The sequence below is a fragment of the Sus scrofa genome, chromosome 8 (genome assembly GCF_000003025.6).
Source record: "Sus scrofa isolate TJ Tabasco breed Duroc chromosome 8, Sscrofa11.1, whole genome shotgun sequence".
Classification (NCBI taxonomy): domain Eukaryota; kingdom Metazoa; phylum Chordata; class Mammalia; order Artiodactyla; family Suidae; genus Sus; species Sus scrofa.
The window spans coordinates 97,094,981-97,122,073 of NC_010450.4; the positions used below are offsets into that span (position 1 = coordinate 97,094,981).

The following is a 27,093-nucleotide window of genomic DNA, read 5'->3' on the forward strand; positions in this document are numbered from 1 at the left end:
CTTCAACACAGCTCACAGCCATGTGGGATCCTTAGCCCACTGAGCGAGGCCAGGGATTGAATCCACATCCTCATCGATACTAGTTGGGCTGGTAACCCACTCAGCCACAACTTCCTGTTCCTATAACTTTTGGTGTTATGTTGACCACTGCAAGAAAACATGTTGAGTTTCCAAGAGTTAATTTTTTTCTCAAGTGATAACACCATGTATTAAAAAGTATAGTTTGGATTATTTTGCCCTGTACCAGGAAATTCACACACCCCATTTTGGTTTTGCCCACTCACAGCCTCACAAAATCTTTCTTTAGTTTATCTCCACTAGGTTAACATTCATTTACCCAATAAAGCTTAAAAATCTTGAGGATTTCCAATGTTCTATCTTCTACAACAAGACTTCTACAACTTTGTACTCTTGAACAAAGCCTTAGAAACTCTGTTTTATATTTTTAAGTTCTCAATTCTGACAAAAACAATACTCTGCTTATTAATAAAGTTAGAATCAAGGAAAATAAAGCTCAGATATAAATTTTAAGGTTCCTTTATTATCATCAATATAAAGTACACAAAGTAATTTTCAAGGGGGTATTTTTTGTTTCAACATATAGTCACATAAGCAAGATTTTATTTATTTTAAAGATAAAAGTTAGCGGATAGGTCATTTTTATATTTTTACTTTCTAACTACAGGTTTAAAGTGTCATTGAAGTCATTATCAATTTCTTTATGATCAGATCTAGAATCTGTGCTTACCAAAAGCTATATGATACCATAAACACTATACATAGTAATACCTGAAATGTTTTAATACAAATGTTGTAGAAAGCTTACCAGACCACAGATATCATGATGACATCCCCTAATAAGCTTTTAAGAAATATTTGTCATATCATATGATTTTAAAAGATGGGGAGACAATTATATTAAAAGAATACCATTTTAAAAGATGTTCCATTTCTTAGATTTCAGATTATATATTTTAATTTTTATCACAAAAGAAAAAATTTAATAGAATAACATGTACCTCTTATAATAAGTAAAATGTGTCATTAAAATAGTTTGAGTCTAAGGAGGAAGGAAACCACATTTATCTGATTTTTAGTGTTTAAATCCTTGAAAAAAGCCTATGCTTTATCACAGCATTAGCACTTTAAGAAAATACTGACAAAAATAACACACTCTCAAAATGTACAGAAATGGCAGCTATGTAATTGTATGTTTAAAAGTTAACTATATGCATTTCTCAAATTAATCTCCTGATGAACTACTTCCAATATCAATATTAAGGAAGTCTTTAATTTTATCATATAACACCAACACCAAAGCACCCCCTGTACCACGAAGGATATTTGAGAAGGCACCTCGAAAAAAGGCACTGATTCCCTCGTGTTGGTATATCTTTACAAAGCAGTCTAAAGTTCCTTTATATTGCCGTTCAGTCTCACCACTCTATATAAAGAAACACAAATAGTTTGCCATTATCTTAATATATTTTATCTTAATACAAATTTTATTTAGCACTAAAGACACATTAAAATTAACATTGTGTTAAGTATGTTGAGTTACTGGTCCTATATTGAGTATTGCACTCACTGATAATATAATATATACTATATAAAAGAATATTCATACTTTTCAGGCATACACACATTAGGCTTAACAAATTTTAAAAGATGGCATCACAGGAGTTCCCTTCATGGCTCAGCAGTTAACAAACCCGACTAGTATCTATGAGAACTCAGGTTCAATCCCTGACCTCACTCAATAGATGAAGGACACACACTGCTGTAAGCTGTGGTGTAGGTTGAAGACAGGGCTCGGATCCCACATTGCTGTGCCTGTGGCGTAGGCCGGCAGCTACACCTCTGATTTGACCCCTTGCCTGGGAACCTCCACATGCCAAGGGTGTGGCCCTAAAAAAGACAATAAATAAATAAATGAATTAATAAATAAAATAAAAGATGGCATCACATACCATGATTTAATCCTCTGACCACACTGAAATTGAATGAGAAATCAATAGTAAAAAAGATAACTATAAAATATTATGTCTGGATATTAAGAAAAACACATATTAGAAAATATTTAAAATCTAATAATAACCACACAATTCCCAAACTAAATTTGTAAGATGCATTGTGAGTGGTAAATTTAATCATGAGAAATAAAGAAATAGACAATAAATGCAAGAGAAAGCGAAAGAGTCAAAAGTTAGTTATTTGAAATACCTTGACAAATTTCTGGAAACATTGTTTCAGAAAAAACAAAAGGCCCCCAAATTACTAGAAGTGGCAAGGGTAACATTACTGCAGATGACCCAGAAATTAAGAAAGCAAGATCATATTATGAACTTTACAATTATTTTGAAACTCAGAAGAAATGGATAAATTCCTTAAAAATGTAATTTACCACAAGAATAGGAAAAAAATTACAATAATACTAAATTCATTAAAGAAATTCAATCAGTTGTTGAAAATCTTCTCATAAATTAGAAAATCACATGTCCAAATGGCTTTATATGCAAGTTCTACTACACATTCAATGAACATTTTAAAACATTTATTTTTATTATTTAAAATATTTTTTTCTTGTTATGGACACACCTGTAGCATATGGAAGTTTTCAGGCTAGGAGTTGAATCAAAGCTACAGCTAGAGTTGAATTGAAGCTACAGCCGCCAACCTATGCCACAGCCAAACTGGATCCTTAACCCACTGAATGAGGCTGGGAATGAACCCACATCCTCACAGATACTATGTCGGATTCTTAACCCACAGAGTCACATGGGACTTCCTTAATGAACATCTAAATCCAATCTCACAGGAATCACTCCAGAGAAGAGAAAAATAGGAAGATGATTCCCCAACATATTTTATGTCTTGCGTAGGCCTGATACCAAAATTAGACTAGGATAATACAAGAAGGAAAAATGATAAGCTAATGTCACAGAATCTGTGCATACAAAAATCCTGTATAAAAAAATGGCAAAAGTGGAGTTCCCTTCGTGGCACAGTGGAAACAAATCCAACTAGGAACCATGAGGTTATGGGTTTGATCTTTGGCCTTGCTCAGTGGGTTAAGGATCTGGCATTGCTGTGAGCTATGGTGTAGGTTGCAGACATGGCTTGGATCCTGTGTTGCTGTGGCTCTGGCTTAGGCTGGCAGCTGTAGCTCCAGTTAGACCCTTAGCCTGGGAACCTCCACATGCCACAGGTGTGGCCCTAAAAAGCAAAAAGCAAAAACAAAACCAAAACCAAAAACAAAAGGCAAAACAAATCCAGCAAGGAATTCAAAACACAATACATTGTGACCAAGATGGATTTATCCCAGGTTGTTTTAGCTCTGGAAAATACATTAGTGTAATGTAATATATTACCATATAAAAAGAGAAAATATGATTATCTTGATATTGAAAAGCATGACCACCACTCATGATTAAAAATTACTGTAATCCAAAACAGAAAGGAACAGCCACAACATGATAAAGGATAACTACAAAAACCCACAGCTAACATTAAACTTTGTAATACTGAAAGCATTCCTGGTAAGATTAGGAACAAAACAAGGTTGTCAATTATGACTTCTTTAATGTAACACTGAATCAGAGATCTCAACCAGTGCAGAAAGACAAGAAAAAGAATAAAAGGAATATGAATTGACAAAGAAGGGGGAAAAACTTGGTAATATTGCAGATTATATACCTGTGTAAAAGAAAAAAAAACTTTGAAAACTATACATCTACATTAGGGTTTTGTAATAGGGCTTAAAGTTGTGGGATATAAAATAAAAATACAAAATTTAAAGAATACAGTTATAAATTGTTTCCCCACAAAACACATATATTGAAGTCCTAATCCCAGAAGCTCCAAAAGTGACTATATTTGGGGACAAAATCTTTATAAAGATAATTAAATTTAAATGAGCTTGTTAGGGTGGGCCCAAATCCAATATGACCATCCTTATAAGAAGAGAAACAGGAGCTCCCATCGTGGCGCAGTGGAAGTAAATCCAAGATTAGGAACCATGAGGTTGCGGTTCAATCCCTGGCCTCGCCCAGTAGGTTGGGGGGTCTGGCATTGCTGTGAACTGTGGGGTAGGTTGCAGATGCAGCTGGGATCCCACATTGCTGTGGCTGTGGTATAGGCCAGTGGCTGCAGCTCCAATTGGACCCCTAGCCTGGGAACCTCCATATGCTAGGGGTGTGGCCCTAAAAAGACAACAAGACAAAAAAAAAAAAAAAAAAAAGATACACAGATGTAAAAAGAACAACTTTAAGGATAGTCCATGAATGATGTAACAGGTGGTTAGATATGCTTTACTCTTTCAGGTAGCTCACTGGGTTCTTCCAGGACCATTTTGTAAAAGAGAATGAGAATAATCTTAGTAACCATACCTCACAGCATTGTCTGGAGAAGTAAATGATTTAAAGTGTAAAATGCTTAGGACATTTCTTGAACATAATAAATATAGCTTTCTAGCCCCATTATTTCCACTTGCCCCCATGAAACTTATCATATGGATATACTGAACTACTTCTCAAGCCATCCCTCTAGGTATGTTTTTCCCCTCTGCTGAGAATATTCTCTCACTGCCTGGAGAAAAAGCCTATTTACTGAGATACAGCTCTCCAAAAGGCCATACCTGGTCACTTTAAGCATTTGAGCACCCGTGCATTATTGCATTCCTGGAACTTACACACATTTCTATTTAAACCATTAACTGTATGCCTTCAATACTATGCTATGAATTTGGATGCACGTTCTGCCTTATGTTATTTATGTCACCATAGCTTGATGATTTATGCATTCAATATTTGCTGAATGAACAAATGAATGAATGAATGTAATAAGTAACATCAATGGAGCCTACGAAAATTTTGGTTTGCAGATTTATATTTAGAACATATATCATTGTAAACAAGTTTTCATCCTTGGAGTTAAATATTACTTACTTTTATTAAAATATACTACAACAAATGATTACATATGTCACTGGCATGTGACTGGGCATATTCTACTTAATCTAATATTCAGTTAAGGTAGACACATGCTCATCAAACAATATCCACTAACATACTGTAGGAGTGAAAGACATTTTTGTTCTGATAGAAATGGAAGAAATTTTGCTGGATGATGGCTTTTTTGGGAATAGGAAAGAATATAAGATAGAACACACTATACATTTATTTTAGTAAGTAAAACAAATGGCTTATGCATTTGACCCAAAATTTCTCTAAAATTTTAATAAATTAGACCTGGATATCAGAGATACTAGAAACCTCAATTAAGCATACAACCAAAAAAAAAAAAAAAATACCTGCATCATCATGCGTCTTCTAACTGTGTCAAACGGATAAGACAGTATTCCAGAGCATGTAGTCACAACTTGAGCAATGAAAAAGGAGATAAGAAAAGGGGTTTCCTTTGGTTTTGGTAACAAGCCCTAGAAAAGAAACATTATCAACTAACCATCTAAATTTCCAAAATATCTTTTAAGTCAAAATATCCTTAAGTCAAAGGATAATTCTACAAATACACAAAAGAGGACTCAATTATAGTACAATGCAGTTAAAAAGTTGGATTTAATGTGGAAAGACCAAAATAGTAGCAGGAGATCAATAAGAAAGGAGAATCCCACGCTCGGCTATATTTTAAAAGCATATTTGAAAAAAATAGCATATTTGCTATCACGGGAAATTTGTTCTTAATGGCACTAAACACTAGGGGAGATAGCTGCCAGTGACCAAAAAGTTCTTCCTTGGTTCTTCCTCATAGAGTTGGAAAATATGAAAGACTGCCTGTTGTTATTAAAAGATGATATTTGATATTAAAAGATGATATTAGAGCAGCTTTAAAGCTCTAAGCTAGTGAAGAAACATTCTTCAATTTCACAACTACTACAGGTGATAACAGAGAAAAGCAGAGGAAGAATAAACAGTTTTAATCTTATTTAGTAAATAATACTCATATTAATTTCATTGCTTCTTTTAAGAAGCATTATGATGTAGAGATTAAGAGCATGGGATTTGTGCTTGACATTTAAATAAATTACTTAGCCATTCCCAGGTTATTTATCTTTAACATGGGATGTATTAAAAGATATTCTAGAACACTGTAAGGATGTAAAGTACTTCACAAGGTTCCCAAAACTAAGTGATAGCTCAAAAAATGGTAGCTATTACTATAATCTTTCTCTTTCCTACTTTATGGAAATGCTATTAAAATCTGAAATGAAAAAGCGAACTGCAGAACAACCCAGAGAGTACAATACAGAATCTGACAATACCCAATAGATAACTGAGCTATATTAGCTTTATTACGTTTAACTAATTGCTCATGCCTTGCTTACTTTCCAATGATGATAGTAAACTGATAATATATATGTAGATAAGGTGAATATAAAATCATAACTTCTAGGAGATATCTTCCTATATAGCAAAGATTTAATTATGATGTAAACCTAATTAGCATATTTTCTCTTTGAGTCTTTCAGTGTAAACAGCACAAAAACTTAATCTTTGTGTTTATTCTTTATATCCAAGGTCAGATCTATAACATAGTTGTAGTTTAATTGGGTTATAGCAGAGTCATAATTAAGCAGAATGCTAGAAGATTTCTTACTTTATTTATTTTGATATAATTAAAAATAAGCATATCTGAACATATTACTAATTAGAACAATAAAAAGAAACAAATCATTTACTTAATTAAGACTAGTTACAGCAACAAATTACCTTAACTGTGTCATAAGCTCCAAAATATGAGGCTCGGTATACAATGATGCCTTGAACTGAAACACCAAACCCTTGGTATAAACCAACAATTCCATCTGACTTTGCTATTTTCACAATACAGTCACCTAAACCCTTGAATTGTCGCTCTTCAGGACCTAAAATAAAGCCATTTAAAATTTATTAGCTACATTACATATCAGATAAATGGTTTAATCAAAGTAAATTAATTAAACATTTTACAGATTTAAATTATCTGGAACTGACATGCAAAAATATTTCTAACATTGGAGTTCCCGTCGTGGCTCAGTGGTTAACAAATCCAACTAGGAACCATGAGGTTGCAGGTTCAATCCCTGGCCTCACTCAGTGGGTTAAGGATCTGACATTGCAATGAGCTGTGGTGTAAGTTGCAGACGCGGCTTGGATCTGGCATTGCTGTGGCTGTGGCATAGGCCAGCAGCAACAGCTCTGATTCAACCCTAGCCTGGGAACCTCCATATGCCATGGGAATGGCCCTAGAAAAGGCAAAAAAAAAAAAAAAAAAAAAAAAAAAGACAAAAAAAAATTCCTAACAAAAAAGGCACAAATCAAAATCTTCTCATCTTTTTTTTTTTTGGTCTTTTTAGGACCGCACCCTCGGCATATGGAGGTTCCCAGGCCAGGGGTTGAATCAGAGCTGTAGCTGCCGGCCTATGCCACAGCCACAGCAATGCCAGATCCAAGCTGTGTCTGCGACCTACTCGTCAGCTCACAGCACCGCCAGACCCCCCAACCCACTGGACAAGGCCAGGGATCGAACCCACAATCTCATGGTTCCTAGTTGGATTCATTTTCGCTGCACCATGATTCTGTCATGATTCTCCTCTTCTCATCCATTTAAAGACAATTAAGATTGGGAGTTCCCCTCGTGGCCCAGTGGTAATGAACCCAATCAGTATCCATGAGGATGTGGGTTCGATCCCTGGCCTTGCTCAGTGGGTTAATAATCTGGCATTGTCGTGAGATTTACTACTTGGTTGAGAATAAAAATTTTAGACTGCATCCAACACTGTTGTTACATGCATAACTCTACAATAAATAATACAGTGTTCAAAACACGAAGAGTTCTAAAAATCCTGTACCTTTTCCAATATCAGCACCTAATCGGGTTCGAGCAAAATCTAGTGGATATACTACACATAAGGATGTTGCCCCAGCAGCTCCACCAGCAGCCAGATTTGCCAAAAACCACCTCCAGAACTGAAACATATTAATTAAAAAGTGGTTATTAAACTATAGCATCTGATTTTTTAAATTCTTATTTGTATAAAGCCAGATTTACAAGCTTTTATAAAGTAAATATCTATAATAACACATATAATATTATTCAAAATACTTCATGTCCATGTAGCCTTTGCTTCTTAGCAGGTATCTGAGAGATTCACAGCTTCAATGCTGACATATTAAAATTTGAAGATATTTCAATATTCTCCAGTAAAAGTAGCCCAAATTAGCAAAAGAGGCCATAGAAAATAATCAGCTCTCTAGACTGTATTCTTTTTCTTATTAATGATATATATTAGTTATGACTAAAATGTTAGGTATCTGTGAAGGCTGCCATTTGCAGCAACATGGATGGACTTGGAGGGCATTATGCGAAGTGCAATAAGTCAGCAGAGAAGCTCAAATACTGTATGATATTACTTATATGTGAAATCTAAAAAATACAACAAACTAGTGAATAAAACAAAAAAGAAGCAGACTCACATATACAAAGAACAAACCAGTGGTTACCAGTGGGGAAAGGGAAGAGGAGGGGCAGTGTAGGGGAGAAAAGAAAGGTTATTATGGGATTATATGAAATCATGTATGAAACTTTTGAAAATTGAAAATCACTATAGAATTTAAAGAATCTTTCATTCAATTAAAAAAAATAATAAATTAAACTAAAAAATTACCTGTTTTTCTTTATTAACTCCGGACATGAAAAGTTGTTTATATTTGTCTTTAAAAGCAAAGTTTAGAGCTTGTGTTGGAAAATACCGGATAACATTTGCCAAATTGCCACGCCAATAACTGAAGAAACCTACAAAAGAAAACATAATGAATATAAACTTGTACTATTAAATAATTACTATTGTTTTAACAAACATGGTTTTTTGAACTAAAACTCACACCCGTTCTCATGAGAAAAAACATAAAGTTTACATATGTCTCCAATTGAAGAAAAAAGGTAGTGTTAACTCCATGTACACCATTCCAATTATGTTAATTTCCATTAAGAAGCCTTGAATACCTAAAAAACCTAGACAAGCATTATCAGTTGAATATAGGGCTCTTTACCAGTAGAAAAACAGAGCTTACTATAATATTTGTCAGAGAAGCTAGTAACCCTTAGCCTCATTCCCAAATCATAAAATATAATTCCTATGGTGACATGGGTAGGGGAACAAATCTGTTTTGTACACATACTCCTTAGGATGAGAAAGGGATAAGAGTCTTATCTTTATGTTCTAAAATGTAGCCAAAAAAGGAACCAATTTTCAGTTCAAAGCAGTTTCCAGAGATATAATGGAGAGACAGAAGGAAACTTTCAAGGTCAATAATCTTCTGACTTCAAATCTCCATGGATAGACCAAACATTATAATTGAGTCTTTGTGTTACACTGATAATTCAGAGCTGCCTTTATAACTGATAGCTGCCCTAGAATACAACAGGCTAGTTCTTTAAGAACCATATTTTTTTTTTACCCATATTTGTTTTTAAAGATAGTTTGACCCTACTACTCTTCTTCCTTTTTTTCTTTTTTTGTCTTTTGTCTTTTTTAGGGCTGCATCTGAGGCATATGGAGGTTCCCAAGCTAGGGGTCTAATTGGAGTTGTTGTTGCCAGCCTACGCCAGAGCCAGAGCAACACTGGATCCGAGCCGACACTAGATCTGAGCCTCATTTGTGACCTACACCACAGCTCACAGCAAGGCCAGATCTTTAAGCCACTGAGCAGGGCCAGGGATGGAACCTAGAACCTCATGGTTCCTAGTCGGATTTGTTTCTGCTGCACCAAGACAGGAACTCCCTGAATCAGATACTTGTAATCCTAGCTTACAGAATACTCAGAATCAGTCATCTAAAGATAAAAATTCAAATGAAAATAATTTCAGTTGACTGGCCTCGTGATTAGGAACTGAAAGTTAGATTAGGTGTTTACACAGAGGGAAAGACAGTCACAGGTTAAATAAATAAATATACTTTGTGGGAAAAAAAACACTGAATATTGGTGAATCCTAAGCTGAATATAAAGCAGTTGCACAAAGATGATTAAAAAGTATATTTAATATTTAGTGTATTTAATATCTAAGAAATAATCTTCTCAGCACTCACAACTGATTCAGTTACCAGGCATTCAGTTGTAGACATAAATTACTAGAATATTTAACATGTAATGGTGATAGCTATGAATTTCTGAGCATTTATATGTGCCAGGCACTAGCAAAGACTGTATGTGTACATTTCATTTAATCATCACGCTATGGTTATGATATAGGTTCTCCTGTGATACTCATTTTACTCATGCATAAACTGAAACTTTTTTAATTAAAAAAAATATAACCAGGATTTACAGAGTTCTTTATGGCTCAGTGGGGTTAAGGATCCAGAATTGTTACTGCTGTGGAGCAAATTCAAACCCTGGCCCAGGAACTTCCCCATTCAGTGAGTGCAGCCAAAAAAAAAGGAAGAAGGAAAGAAAAATAAACTATAACCAGGATTTAGAATCAAGTTTTATGTTTTCATAGCTCTATTCAGGTATGGGTTTCTGGAAAAACAAATCTTAGAGAAGTGCTAAAATTATTAAAACATGATAAAGTTCTCTTAAAAAAAAAGGATTACTAAACAATTTTGAGGTAATATTAACAAAAACAACAACACTAATTTTTAAATTTCTTTCCCTCTCTCTCTCTCTCTCTCTCTCTCTTTTTTTTTTTGCTTTTTAGGACTGCATTTGCAGCATTTGAAAGTTCCCAGGCTAGGGGTCAAATTGGAGCTGTGGCTGCCAGCCTACACTACAGCCACTTTAATGGCAGGTCTGAGCCTGTCTGTGATCTATACCACAGCTCACAGCAACACCAGATGCTTAATCCACTGAGTGAGGTCAGGGATCGAACCTGCATCCTCATGGATTCTAGTTGGGTTTGTTATCATTGAGCCATGACAGGAACTCAAATACTAATTTCTAGGGACTGCTTTTTATTCATTTAATCCTCAAAATCACCTATTAGGTAGGTATTATTAGTTTCTCCATTAAATATGAAGAAATGAGCTAAAAACAACTTCTAGGACACAGAGAAATTGGTTAAGTAACTTGCCCAGTGTCACTCAGGATTCAAACTCAATCAATCTGATTCAATAACTCCCTTAGGTATAATACTTTTCTATATATACTTTAATCATGCAAATATTTTCTCTACTAAGAAAGGCCAACAATTTTTCTTTAATGGAAGCAAAATAAATATCTTAAAACATGAGAAATGTAAGCAAATTATAAAGGAATATTTCTTGCTAGTTATGGCCACACTGAATTACTGAGGGAGGTTGGTGAATCTATTTTTTGGAGATATTTTTAGTAACGTTTAAGTTCTTCATATTTAATAAAAACATTTAATAACTAGTTAAGTAGCCGTATTTTCTGAGGTCAGACCTGTGGAAGAGAAATGTATAATGTAAAAAATGACGGTGTAAATGATATTGAAGAGTAAGATTTGACTTTCTAGACCATGGTTTATAGTAGCAAAATATAACAACACAATAATAGAGTGTGGGTGGGATCAAGAAGCTGGAGGAGTAAGACATGGTGCTCATATTCTCCCACATTTCAAAAAAAAAAAAAAACCCATTTGCATGTAGAACGATTTGCACAGAACATCTACTGAATGCTGGCATAAGACCTTAAACCTCCAAAAAGGGCAAGAAACCCTCCCCGTAACTGTGTAGAACAAAAGGAAAAAGAGAGAGAGAGAGAGACAGGAATCAGGATGGGACTAGTACTCCTGAGAGGGAGCTTTGAAAGAGGAAAGGAATCCACACCCCAGAAGCCACTTAACTGACAGGGAGATCAGCCAAAATGGGGGGACCTCAAAGTCTTGAAGAAAAGCACAGCAGCTAGACTGAGGAAGGCAGAGCAGAGACAGAGCCGCACAGAACATTGGTATCGCCTCATGGCACACCACAGACTGAGAACCTCGAGGGGACTGGGTTTTGAGACACAGACTCCACAGGTCAGAGATCAGTTCCAGGGAGAAGACCAGGGATGGCTGTGTGGAGACCAGTTCTGAGTATTCTGTAAGCTAGGATTACAAGTATCTGATTCAGGGAGTTCCTGTCTTGGTGCAGCAGAAACGAATCTGACTAGGAACCACAGAGAAAAAATATGGAGAAATAAAGAATTTCTCCAACAACAAAAACAAAGAAAAGTTTAAAAGAATACAGCAATACTAAACCCATTCTAAAAGAAATACTAAAAGGACTCCTTTAAGCAAAAAGGAAGTAAGAAGAAACAGGATGAAGGAAATCACAATTGGAAAGCAATCACTTAAACAAGCCAATATACAGATCTAAAAGGGAAGGGGGAAAAAACTATTTTAAAAGTGACAATAAACACAAGAAACAACAAAAGGATAAACATGAAGATGTTTTAAAAAGGACATAAAAAACATAAAATGTGGGAAAGGAAAGTAATAAAATCTAGACTCATTTTTTAAAGAATGTGTTTGAGCCTATATGATTATCAGGCTAAAACAGATATAGGAAGGGGTTAACATACTAAAAACAGTGCAACCACAAATCAAATACAAATAATATATTCAAAAATATTAAAAAGAAGAGGAAACAAGCATAAAATAAATCATCCAACAACAAAAAAGGAACAGAGGAGAAACATAAAATCAACTGGAAAACAAGGTTTATAATGGTAATAAATACATATTTATCAATAATTACCTTAATAATTACCTGAATGTTCCAATAATTACCTTAGTAATTACCTGAATGTTCAAATCAAAAGTCAGAGAGCAGCAGACTGGATAAAAAAACAAGATGCTACAATATGCTGCCTACAAGAGATTCACCTTAGGGCAAAGGATGCATACAGACTGAAGGTAAGGGGATGGAAAAAGATAGTTCATGTGAATGGAAAAGACAGGAAAGAAGGAGTTGCAATACTCATATCAGACAAAATAAACTTTAAAATAAAGGCCATAAAGAAAGGTAAAGAAGGACACTATTTAATGATAAAAGGAACCATTCAAGAAGAGGATATTACAATCGTCAATATATATGCCTCTAAAATAGGAGCACCCAAATACATACAACAAATACTAACACACATAAAAAGAAAAATTAATGGGAATACAACAACAGTAGGAGACTTTAACACCCTACTCACATCAATGGACAGATCCTGTAGAGAGAAAATCAATAAGGCAACAGATATCCTAAATCACACAATAGAAAATTACACTTAGTTGATATTTTCAGGACATTAAATCCAAAAAAATCAGAATATACATTCTTTCCAAGTGCACATGGAACATTCTCAAGGATTGGCCACATACTGGGGCGCAAAACCAACCTCAACAAATTTGAGCATAGAAATTACTTCAAGTATCTTCTCTGCCCACAATGGAATGAAACTAGAAGTCAACCACAGGAAAAGAAATGAGAAAAAAATGACAACATGGAGACTAAACAACATGCTACTAAAAAAACCAATGGGAAAACAAGGAAATCAAAGGGAAAATTTAAAAATACCTCAAGAGAAATGATGATGAAGACACAACCATTCAAAATCTATGGGATGCTGCAAAAGCAAGGCTTAGAGGGAAGTTCAACAGCAATACAGGCCTTTCTCAGAAAAGAAAAATTTCAAATCAGCAACTTAACCTACCACCTAAAAGAATTTTAAAAAATGCTGTGGGAGTGGCCCTAAAAAGACCAAAAAAAAAAAAAAAAATGGAGAGAGAGAAAAAGAACAAATAAAAACCTACAGTGAGCAGAAGGAAATCATTAAGATCAGAGAGGAAATGAATAAAATAGACATTGAAGAAACAACAGGGAAAAAAAATCAATAAAACCAAGAGCTGGTTCTTTGAAAGGGTTAAAAAAAATTGACCAACCTCTGGCCAGACTCACCCAGAAGAGGAGACAAAATGCCCAAATAAACAAAATAAGAAATGAAAAAGGAGAAATCTCAATGGATACTTGCAGAGATACACACACACACACACAAAAAAAACATAAGCGAATACTATGAACAATATATGCCAACAAATCCGACCACCTAGAAGAAATGGACAACTTTCTAGAGACATACAGCCTGCCAAAACTGGATCAAGAAGAAACAGATCAACTGAACAGACCAACCACTAGAAATGAAATGGAATATGTCATAAAAACACTCCCTACAAATAAAAGTCCAGGACCAGATGGCTTCACAGGAGAATTCTACCAAACATACAAAGAGGAACTTATACCTATCCTTAAACTTCTCTAAAAGGCTGAAGAAGCAGGAACACTTCTAAAGACATTCTATGAAGCCACCATCACCCTAATTCCAAAATCAGACAAAGATATCACCAAAAAAGAAAATTATAGGCCAATATTTTTCATGAATATAGACATAAAAAGTCTCAACAAAATTTTAGCCAACCGAATCCAACAACGTATCAAAAAGATCATACACCACCTCCAAGTGGGATTCATCTCAGGTTCACAGGGATGGTTCTACATATGCAAATCAATCAACATCATATACCACATTAACAGAAGAAAAGTCAAAAAGCACATGATCATCTCAATAGCTGCAGAAAAGGCATTTGACAAAGTCCAACATCCATTCATGATAAAAACTGTTAACCAAAGTGGGTATAAAGGGAACATACCTTAACTTAATCAAAGCCATTTATGACAAACCCACAGCAAATATATTACTCAGTGGAGGAAAGCTGAAAGCCTTCCCGCTACAATTTGGAACAAGACAAGGATGCCCACTCTTACCACTTCTCTTCAACATAGTATTGGAAGTCCTAGCCACAGCAATCAGACAAACAAAAAAAATAAAAGGTATCCACATTAGAAGAGAAGAGGTAAAACTGTCACTGTATGCAGATAACATGATACTATATACAGAAAATCCTAAATACTCCACACAAAAGCTACCTGAATTAATCAACGAATTCAGCAAAGTAGCAGGATATGAGATTAACATTCAGAAATCAGTTGTATTTCTATACACTAAACAATGAAATATTAAAAAAGTAATACCAAAATAGAGGAATTCCCATCATGGCGCAGCAGAAACAAGTCCCACTAGAAACCATGAGGTTGTTGGTTAGATCCCTGGACTCACTCAGTGGGTTAAGGATCCAGTGTTGCCATGAGCTGTAGTGTAGGTTGCAGACATGCTCAGATCTGGCATTGCTGTGGCTGTGGTAGAGGCCGGCAACTGTAGCTCTGATTAGACCCCTAGCCTGGGAAACTCCATATGCCACAAATGAGGTCCTAAAAAGCAAAAAAATAAAATTAAATAAAAAAATTAAAAAGGAATACCAAAATGCAATATCTTTTAAAATCACACCCCCCAAAATTAAATACCTAGAAATAAACCTGACCAAGGAGGTGAAAGCCTTATATGCTGAGAACTATAAAACATTAATCGAGGAAATTAAAGAAGATTCAAAGAAATGGAAAGATATTCCATGCTCCCGGGTTGGAAGACTTACTATCTTAAAAATGGCCATACTCACCAAAGCCATCTACAGATTCAATGCAATCCCTACCAAATTACCTATGACATTTTTCACAGAACTAGAACAAACAATCCAAAAATTTATATGGAACCGTAAAAGACGCAGAACTGCCAAAGCAATCCTGAGCAACAAAAACTAAACAGGAGGCATAACTCTCCCAGACTTCAGGCAACATGACAAAGTTACAGTAATCAGGAGTTCCCATCAAGGCACAGCAGAAACAAATCCGACTAGGAACCATAAGGTTGTGGGTTCCATCCCTGGGCTTGCTAAGTGGGTCAAGGATCCGGCGTTGCTGTGAGCTGTGGTGTAGGTCAAAGACACGGCTGAGATTTGGTGTTGCTGTGGCTCTGGCATAGGCTGGCAGCAACAGCTCTGATTAGACCCCAGCCTGGGAATCTCCATATGCCACGGGTGCAGCCCTAAAAAGACAAACGACGGAAAAAAAAAAAAAAAAAAAAAAGAAGCTACAGTAATCAAGAAAGTATGGTAGTGGTACAAAAACTGACATACAAACCAATGGAACAGAATACAGAACCCAGAAATGAATCCAGAAGTTAACCCAGACACCTATGGTCAATTAATCTTCAACAAAGGAGGCAAAATGTAAAATAGGAAAAAGTCTCTTTAGCAAGTAGTATTGGGAAAACTGGACAGATGCATGTATATCTATGAAACTAGAACATACCCTCACACCATGCACAAAAATAAACTCAAAATGGCTTAAAGACTTAAACATTAGAGAAGACATCATAAAATTCCCAGAAGAGGACATAGGCAAAACATTCTCTGATATCAAACATATAAATGTTTCCTTAGGTTAGTATCCTAAAGCAATAGAAATAAAAGCAAAAATAAACCAATGGGACCCACCATTGACAGATAACTAGATTAAGATGTGGTACATATACACAAGGGAATACTACTCCCATGAAAATGAACAAAATAATGCCAATTGCAGCATCATGGATGGAACTAGAGACTCATGCTAAGTGATATCAGAAAGAGAAAAATAAACACCATTTGATATCACTTATATCTGGAATCTAATATATGGCACAAACGAACCTATGTACAGTAAAGAAACAAACTCAGGGACATGGAGTTGCCAAGGGGGGAAGGGGAGGGAGTTGGATGGACTGGGAGTTTAGGGTTGGCAGATGCAAACTATTGCCCTTGGAGTGGATGAGCAAAGGAATCCTGCTGTTTAACACAGGGAACTATATCTAATCATCTGTGATGGAACATGATGGAGCATAATGTTTGAAAAAGAATGTACATATATGTATAAATGGGTTACTTTGCTCTATAGCAGAAATTGAGACAACATTGTAAATCAACTACAATAAAAAATTAAAAATTAAAAATTAAAAATAGAGTATGAGCAGAGGATAAAGTAAATCTTAAAAGGATAAAGGAGAACATATTGTTGGATAATTGCCAATATGATCAAATGGGTTTTAAGTTGAAGCCATGGTTTGTTTTAAAAATAACAAACTAATATCACTTATATCTGGACATTAATATACGGCACAAATGAACCTTTCCACAGAAAAGAAAATCATGGACATGGAGAATAGACTTGAGGTTGCCAAGGGGGAGGGGGAGGGAGAGGGATGGACTGGGAATTTGGGGTTAACAGATGCAAACTATTGCCTTTGGAGTGGATAAGCAATGAGATCCTGCTGTATAGCACTGGGAACTATGTCTAGTCACTTATAATGGAGCATGATAACGTGAGAAAAAAGAATATATACATGAATGTGTGACTGGGTCACCTTGCTGTACCACAGAAAATTGACAGAACTCTGTAAACCAGCTATAATGGAAAAAATAAAAATCATTATAAAAATAAATTTAAAAAAACTATATTAAAAAAATTTTAAAAACCCTAATAAACCGAATTTAAAAACATGCCATGTATCAAAAATGTATTAGACTTCCCATTTTATACATGGTTATGAAATATTAATAGTAATTTTGGAAATAGTTGATTCAGCTAGATGGCACCAAGATATTATGGGTTTCATATTATGAGGCATTAGTTATAATTTTATGGTTATGATTACAGTATTGAATTAATATTTCCCAAAAGAGTGTCATATATGCCACATAAAGATCTGTAAATATGGCTAATATACTAAATATAAATGGAAGATTCTGATTACAAAGACATCTGCAAATTAACATGAGACTTGGCCAGATTTATGACTAAAGGGGCTTGCTAATGTCGAAAGAAAAATGTATTCCTTCTAGCAAAATTGTATTTGCATGAAAAATCCTTGAGGACAACTCTCAATGTCTCAATGAAAATTTAGAAAAAAATAAATCCTTAAAGTATAACAGGAAAACTGGCAGCTCTAAATAAGTTATTCCTGAAAAAATGTAATCGCACTCACATGAAATACTTTTGCATGTATTTCACAGGATTCATGGATTCCCTGAAGCTACAGATAACAAGTTAAAAAAACCCTAGTTTAGCCTCTTTTCTCATAGATCACATTTAAAAACTTTATTCCCTTCTTTGCTGTATCAATCATGCTTTTAGTAGATCCAATGGTCCTTGGAAAGTGTGAAAAGAGGAGGAATCCTGAAAGCATTCTCTGTAGAAATATTATTTCTGGGAGTCAGGTTTCAGGGTTTTCTTCAACTATACTTTAGGTACACTATTTACTATGTAGGTTTTTTAGGCAGATCATAAAAATCTACTCCATGTGTAACGCACATTTATCCCAAATACATTCATTTACAAATGAACATGAGAAACACACATTTATAAATTTGGGAATGTATTCAAAACGATTAAAGTGTTAAAATTTATTGAACACTAACTATGCAGTGGACACATGGTTGAGTTTATTTTACAGGCATTATCTTATTTAACCATCACAACTACCATATGAGGTAGGTAATATTGTTATACCCGTACAACTGAGGAAATTGATGCTGAGAGAGGTTAAATAAAAATTGTTCAGGAGTTTGCAGTGTGGCGCAAGAGGACTGACCTTGTCTCTGCAGCAGTGAGTTCTATCACTGGTCCTATAATGTGGGTTAAGAATCAGCATTACGGAGTTCCCATCATGGCTCAGTGGTTAACGAATCTAACTAGGAACCATGAGGTTGCGGGTTCAATCCCTGGCCTTGCTCAGTGGGTTAAGGATCTGGCATTGCCATGAGGTATGGTGTAGGTCATAGACATGGCTCAGATCCCGAGTTGCTGTGGTGTAGGCCGGTGGCTACAGTTTCAATTCGACCCCTAGCCTGGGAACCTCCATATGCTGCAGGTGCAGCCCTAGAAAAGACAAAAAGAGAAGAAGAAGAAAAAAAAAAAAGAATTAGCATTACCATAGCTGCATTGTAGGTAGCAACTCTGACTTGGATTCGATCCTTGGCCCAGGAACTCCACATGCCGTGAGGTAGCCAAAAAAAAACACATAATAATAATAATATTTTTCAAGATTATGAAGTAAGGGAAATATTGGGACTTGATTCCAGATCTTTCTAGATCTATGTGACTCCAGACATAGAGCTATTAAATTTCTATTGCCTCTATGTAAAAATCCATTTTAGGTAAAACAGTAGTATTTTTTGGTCAAAAAAAAACCAAGAAAAAGAGTGATGCAAATGTAGCAGTATTTGACTCTTTAGTAACAGAATAAAAGAACCGTTTCTTCATATATAATCACAAAATTAACAGAGCAAAACAAAACAATTGTGGTATATTTCTCTGCTAATAGCAGAACATCTAAGTTTTTGACTTAATTGCTAAGTAAAAATAACCTCTTAATTCTGGGAAAATAATTAAGACTTAATATAGAACTGTTGGGAAAATGGAAAAGTTTCTGGGCCATTTACTGGTCAACTTACTAGCAAAGACTGAAAATGCTAGGCATGTTTGGGTATAAAGTTGACTAGTGAATGACATGAGAATTAGAGGTAGTCAAAAATCCAAGTATAGGAGTTCTCTTGGGGTGCAGCAGGTTAAAGATCCAGCATTGCTTGGGTCACTGCCGTGGTGGGAGTTTGATCCCTGGGCCCAGGAACTTCCATACTGATGCAAGGTGGAAAAAAAAATCCAAGTATAATTTATAGTTAGCCTTCCCTATATGTGGTTCCTCCAGATCCCACATATCTCTAACCATGGATTCAACCAGCTGGGGACCATGTTGTACCGTAGTATTTACTACTGAAAAAAAAAAAAAATCCATGTATGAGTGGACCTGCACAGTTTAAATCCATGTTGTTCAAGGGTCAACTGTGTAGTCTAGACCAGTAGGCTCCAACATGTTTTGACAGTATACCTATCAGTTAAAAAAATGTAGGGAGTTCCCTGGTGGCCTAGTAGTTAGGATACAGTGTTGTCACTGCTATAGCACAAGTTTGATCCCTGGCCTGGGAACTTCCGTGTGCTGTGTGACCAAAAATGTAATCATGATTATCAAACATGTACATATTTTAAAAAGTAAATTATATACCTTTGCTACTAAACTACCCTGTTATAGACATTTGTAAAACATATCCAAAAGAGCAATTAAAGAATGCAATAAAGATTCTTCATTTAAAAACCTTTTATTTGGTACCAAGCGCACTGCAGACCCACTGGGGATAGCACTAGGAACAAAGTTCTTGGTCTTATGGAGCTTGCATTTTGAGGGAGGTAGACAATGAACAAATATGTCAGGTGGCCATAATAACTATATAAACATATCAGGTGGCCAGAAGAACAAAAATAGTTTATGGAAATGGAGAATGAGGAAGGGCTATTTAGATAGGGTGGTGAGGGAAAGCTTTTGGATATTAGGGGACAATTGAGCATTTGTTTTAATGCTTAAAAATAGTATTCTCAGACATCTTGCTAATGCTAATCATGATGTTTTCACACTGTCATTTGCTACTATCTCAAAGCACCCATAGGTGAGGTTCATTCTTAAAAACAGTATATGTGACTATATTTCAAATATTCAAATCATCTTATTTCTATGAATCCATTTAATTGAGCAAACATAATTATGTTTATTACACAATAACTGAGTAAAGGTACTTGTCATCCCTCTACGCTGTGTAACATCTACTTTTTTTTCAGGATGCCTTAATGTCCTGTGATATGTAACTGACATTTGGCCTAACCAGAGGTGCCAGTGCCAATTCATTTATTAAATGTCAGTAAAGTTTATTTTCCTATTTTATTTAGATAAAGCATATACCTAGTATTTTCTTTCCATACCCCAAAACATCATCTTCAAGATATAAAAACCTCTTACTGCTTTAGCCTTCAGATGAAAAACACTTTTGGGAAAAATTCAATTAAAGATAGCTGATGAATTTATGGTCAGGAATACCTAAAAGAGAAAAGAATTCTGGTAGGCCCTTAATAATGAGACTATATAGACAATATCTTTAAGAGGCTATGTTATACTGTATTAAATAAAACAATTATATTAATTAAAAATATATTTACAGGAGTTCCCATCGTGGCGCAGTGGTTAACGAATCTGACTAGGAACCATGAGGTTGCGGGTTCGGTCCCTGCCCTTGCTCAGTGGGTTAAGGATCCGGCATTGCCATGAGCTGTGGTGTAGGTTGCAGATGCGGCTCGGATTCCGCGTTGCTGTGGCTCTAGTGTAGGCCGGTGGCTACAGCTCCGATTAGACCCCTAGCCTGGGAACCTCCATATGCCGCAGGAGCGGCCCAAAGAAATAGCACAAAGACAAAAAAAAAAAATATATATATATATATATATATATATATTTTTTTTACAAATAGATGGTTTGCTCAGTGAAAAATCATAGCATAGACACCAAAATGTTAACTGTGGTGATGTTAGCAAGTGATTTTTCAAACTTTTTGCTTTTCCATATTTTCCAATTTTCTACCATAAATATGCATTATCTGTAATAAAGGCTTAAACAGTACTAAATAAAGGTACACATACAAAGCTGGAAGGTCATAAAACCAACCAAAGAATGGAGTGAATCTTTAAAAATAGCATCACGATAAATCCAGAAGTTTTCATTAGTCAAAGAAAGCTTATAAAAAGATGAAAGGCGGGGAGTTCCTGTCGTGGCGCAGCAGAATCCAACTAGGAACCATGAGGTTGACAGGTTCAATCCCTGGCCTCGCTCAATGGGTTAATGATCCAGCGTTGAAATGAGCTGTGGCGTAGGCTAGCAGCTGTAGCTCGGATTAGACCCCTAGCCTGGGAACCTCCATATGCCACGGGTGTGGCCCTCAAAAGACAAAAGACACCCAAAGAGATGTTTTAAACCTGTCTTTAAAGCATGAATAGAGATCTTTCCTTGAGCTGTAAAGAAAGAGATAAGAAGATAGTGAGAGAGCATCTAATTGTGTCTTCTGAGTTCACTGTCCCCTATGCTCATTCCATATTACCTAAAGAAAGGAAAACTTTCCAGTAAAATTAGAGCAAAGGTGAAAAACAAGAGAAACTTTAGAATACCGAAATGGCGATATATCTTGACTTTCCCAAGAGTCAGAAGATAAATTTCAGAAAATAACAGTCTCAGAAGCTAGAAAAGTTCCAGAATGATCGAGCATAGTGATTCTCAACCCTATCAGGCTCAAGTCCTCTATACAGAATAAGTATCTTACAATGCTTCCTTTACCTAGAAGTAGAATTCAAAGACAATGTCCTTTTCAGTAATTTGGAAAAAAAATCATTATAATACCCTCTCTGCTATATACAAAGAGAAAATAAATGAATTTATAATATGTATTTTAATTAGTAAATTGGTGAGGTATGATCGCACCATAGACAAAATAATTAGATGCTTGCTTCCACTTATAATGAATCAGTTGTGCTTAAGACATACATTGACATTTTGAAAAAAAGGGCTTAAATATGTATACATGTATATATATACAATTATCAGGAAATCATTAGTTAAAAATGCAGATGATGTAAGTGGTGACTAAATAGCACAGAGATGCTGACCAAAGAATTTTCACAATGATGAACAACTCTCAGTAAAATTTGGAACAAAATGAAGTACTATCTTTCTTCTACTTACATGGTAGTTGCATTACTGGAATCAGTATATGCTACAATTATGTTCCAGACAGTTTGTGTTTATAAGTAAATCAGAAATAGTTTCTGGGCTTAGATAATCATAAACAGGTTTTACTGCTATGAATGTCCAGTGGGAGATCTGAGTCATTTGGTTGCAGAATTAAGTCTTTGTTGTGCAAGACCAGCCATGTATAGCAGCAGCAGAATGCTTAGCAGCCCTGGATTTTGCTTTCCTATCATTCTAATTAAGGATAGATAATACACCCTTATATTTTCATGCTGAACAGAAAGTTCCCTAAAAGTTTCCAAAAATGCCCCTAGATGGCAATATTATTCCTGTTGTGAATTACTAATTTTTTTAGCATAGAATATACCATGGTGCATTCATACAAAGTCTTGTATGTAATAGAAAACATTGTCTTAAAATATCTGCTTATGATCATCTCATTTTGAAAGGCAAAGAAAGCAGGGACCAGAATACTATCCTTTTTTTTTTTTTTTTTTTTTTCCCCTTTATATTTTTTAAAGGGCCTCCCTCACTTGAGGCATACAAAAGCTCCCAGGCTAGGGCTCCATTACGAACTGCAGCTGCTGGCCTACACCACAGCCACAGCAACTTGGGATCCAAGCCCATCTGCAACTTACTCTGCAGCTTGCAGCAAAGCTGGATCCTTAACCTACTGAGCAGAGGCCAGGGATCAAACCCAAATCCTCATGGACACTAGTTGGGTTCCTAATCTGTTGAGCCATAACCAGAACTCCTTAGAATACTATTCTGAATGGTCTCAATTTACAATAGCCATATTGAATATATTTAGGCTTAAATATTAAAGAAACATTTAAAATACAAAAATGATTTAGCATTGGTCAGCATAATCTGTCCAGAATATTTAACTTTACCTGACTAAATATTTAAAATAGATAAGCAAATTATAAAGAGGCTCCTGTTTCTCTTAAGAGAAATAGGAAGCTTGCTCTGATAAATGTGAGAGGATGTGAACCACTAACTATGCTTCAGATAGGGCATTCCAAATCCAGTTTTAGATGATGCCTTAAGAGTCTACCCTCAACCCTAACTACTCCTTCATCCAACAGGTCAAAACTAGTTGTAGGATTTCCCTGGCGGCAAAGAGGTTTAAGGATCCGGAGGTGTTGCTGCTGTGGTGCAGGTTCGATCCCTGGCCCTAGGAACTTCCATATGCCATAGGGGCTACCAAAAAAAAAAAAAAAAAAAAAAAAAAAGTTATAACCAAATCCCCAGACAGAGGATCCTTTTTTATGGGAAGAAGAGTAACCTTCCCTAGTCTTAGGAGTAAAAGAAACAACTGCACTGGAGTTGAAGACACTTCACTTCTTGTTCAGAATACACAATAAATTGGTCTATTTCCTTTTTAAAGTTGATACAGAGTTTTCAATGGAATCCAACTATATATATATATGGGTGTATTATAGATTTCTGATCAATTTATCGTCTTACCCACTTATCTAACTTAGGAGCCATTCTGAAATAGGAGGGCAATGAATGGTTAACAAAGCATTTTCATTATTTATTCCTTGAAATCATTTCAATATTAATGGAAAAAACTCCATGACGAACAAAAATATCAAAAATTTTAATTAAAAAAAGAGCCGGACACAAAAAGAAAAATTAATACTGACCGCCTTTACTTAAATTTTTTATATTTTGCTCATGGGGTTTTCAGATTCGTTTTGATTTTTAAAAGTACTGCATTAAATTTTTTTGCATTATTATTTGCTGCTAGTAATGAGTTTTCTTTTTTTCTGGCATCCCCCTAAAATTTGTACAGACTTTTTAGCCTCAGCCCTAAACTTCAGTAGTTCTTGAGAATAAACAGAACCTCTTTTCACTGAACACGTACTAGATGACTGTTTCTTTCATATTTGGAACTCTTAGGTATTATTTAAACACACCTTAAGCAACTTAAAACACCTATTAACATACAGATAAGTGCCTAATGGCCTCTCCCCCAGTCCTAGGAGGTCAACTACTTTCCTCCCGGGCCAGGCACAAGTGCACGGAGGCGTAACTACCATGACGAAGGAAAAATTAGGGAAAGAGAAGGTGGTGGTCTTCCCTGCTCAAGGAACTCGTCACGTGTAAGCCTTCTTGGCCCTGGAAAGCAGAACCTCTAAGACTGGCTAAGAAATTGAATTAACAAAGGCGAAGAATCAAACCACCAAGACACATGGCCGGCACTCTTTCCCTCCCGGCCCACACCTTCTTCTGGGCAGCTAACCCGGCATGGAAAGAGGTTGGCACCAGTTGCGTACGCACCCTGCTCTCGCGGAATCCGCACCAGACAGTCCACTATGCCTTTGTACTGCGCCTCGGGGCTGATCTGCTTGGACGACGCCTGCACTTGCAGCAGCAACTTCACCCGCTCGATGGGCGCCACCGCCGTCTTGGACACAGCCGCTGCCACCCCACCTGCGAGCAAGTCCTTCCCAAAGGACCCGGCGTCAAAAATCCGTTTCTCCGCCTTCTTCTCCTGCTTCTTTTTCGGAGATTCACGCTGCATGGTGGGACGATGGACGTAAAAACAAGCTACAGCACCTCAAAACCAGCACGGGAGAGAACGAAAAGAAGCCGAAAACCGCTCCAGTGTTTTCCTGGCGGGAAAGCGGCGCTCAGAACGGGAGATCAGCGTGCCAGTAGGCAGGGAGTTGCGCAGGCGCCTCCAACCGCCTCCCTCCACCTGGCACAGGCCACGTGACCCACGACACGTGGCTCCTCCACGTGGCGGTGTCTTGACAGCTGTAGGTGCCAGGCTTTGGTTGTGGCGAGCAGGCAAGCGTCGCCGTGGATTCTGGCCTGGGAAGGTGTGAAAGGGGATCTGGGAGAGCCAGTTCTGTATAAGGATATTTAGCAGTCAAAACTAAGAGCAGTAAGCCAACTGTGTAGGATTAATCGAGTTTACTTTCAGTTCCCAGAGTAATCCTTCCACCTTAGAAATTGTTGCCATTTCTGCTCATTTAATTTAGCAGGAGTCGCTTATCTAGTCACTGTCTCACTGATTGCACTGTTTACTGATCGCACCCCTATAACACTAACATGTTCCTCTTTCCCCTTTATTTTATTTAAATTGGTAATTCTATACAGAGCAGTGGTGTTCAACTCAGAATGCACAAAGGGGGATGAGGGCGGGAACAATGTTTTGTTTTGTTTAATGCTTGGGCTGAGGCCTTGACCATTAAATCAGAATCTTTAGAAGGGAATTCAGGTGTCCATATTTGAATGTCAATTCACCAGGTAATTCTAATGTGGAGGGTTGATGACCAACGCCTGTTCTGGAAGAGTGGTTCACAAACTTTGAATTTAGGAGCCCCTTTTACTCTTAACAACACTGAAGACCACAAAGAAGTGTCTGTTTTTTGTTTTTGTTTTTTGCCTTTTAGGGTGACATATGGAAGTTACCAGGTGGAATCAGAGGTGCACCTGCCAGCCTACACCACAGCCATGGCAAGGCAGGATCCCAGCTGAGTGAGTCTGTGACCCACACCACAGGTCACTGTCAATGCTGGATCCCCGACCCATTGAGCAAGGCCAGGGATCAAACCTGTGCCCTCATGGATACTAGTCAGGTTTGTTTCCACTGCACTACAATGGGAACGCCCAGAAGCTTCTGTTTTTGTGTTATATATTGAGATTAACATCATTTATTCATTTCAGAAATTGAAACAGAAAATTTAAAAATATCAACTCGTTTACCCCCCCCCCCCCACTTCCCGCTGTGACTCGCAGGTTAAGAACCCAACACAGAGGATGCAGTTTCGACCCCGGCTTTGCTCAGTGGGTTGTGTTGTTGCAAGCTGCTAGGTGGCAGATGCCATAGGATCCAACATGGCTGTGGCTGTGGTGTGGGCCTGCAGCTTTCAAACCCTAGCCCCAGAAATTCCATGTGCTGCAGGTGCATCTGTTAAAAAAATAATAAAATAATAACTCCTACATAAGTAACATTTAAAAATAAGAAATAACTATTTTCAAACAAAAAAAAATGTAGTGAGAACACTAGTCTTATATTTTTGCAAGTCTCTTTAAATGCCTAGCTTAATAAAAGACAGCTGGATATACACAGCTGCTTTTGCACTCCATTTATTGCAATATCACACAACATGTAGCTTCTGGAAAACTCCCACTGTCCACTCATGAGAATGAGAGTGAATAAGGCAAATAATGTCTTAAATTCTTAAGAATATAATACATTCCTGATTCCTCTTTACAGCTTCTTTGATGGTTTCTAATAAGAGAAGATTCCATCTTAGCATCTCTTATTCTAGGATTTGCAGTCTTGAAACAAATGTATACAATGTGAAATGAATTATGGGCTTTTTCTGAACTTTAGGTTACATTTTTTTTATTAAGTGTGTTGTAACACTTTTAATACTACTTGTCACTAATAAAAAATAAAATGTTTATACCAAAAGTATTCCAGAGCAAGAATTTTGTTAATATTTTGATTATCTCACATAAACCTAGTTAGCAAGTCCAACTGGCACATTTGGTGCTCCCTTCCTTTCCACTGTGGCTTATTCGGTTTTTC

At 36.3% G+C, this 27,093-nt stretch overlaps 1 protein-coding gene across 1 annotated transcript; it reads right to left on the reverse strand.

Moving 5' to 3' along the window:
* Nucleotides 523-25,960, reverse strand: SLC25A31 (solute carrier family 25 member 31). Its single transcript, XM_003129207.6, has 6 exons — nt 24,828-25,960; nt 8,666-8,793; nt 7,850-7,967; nt 6,729-6,883; nt 5,312-5,437; nt 523-1,444 (listed from the first exon to the last, which is right to left on the reverse strand). The coding sequence occupies exons 1-6, from the start codon at nt 25,069-25,071 to the stop codon at nt 1,244-1,246; spliced, it is 972 nt and encodes a 323-aa protein (XP_003129255.3). The 5' UTR covers nt 25,072-25,960; the 3' UTR covers nt 523-1,243.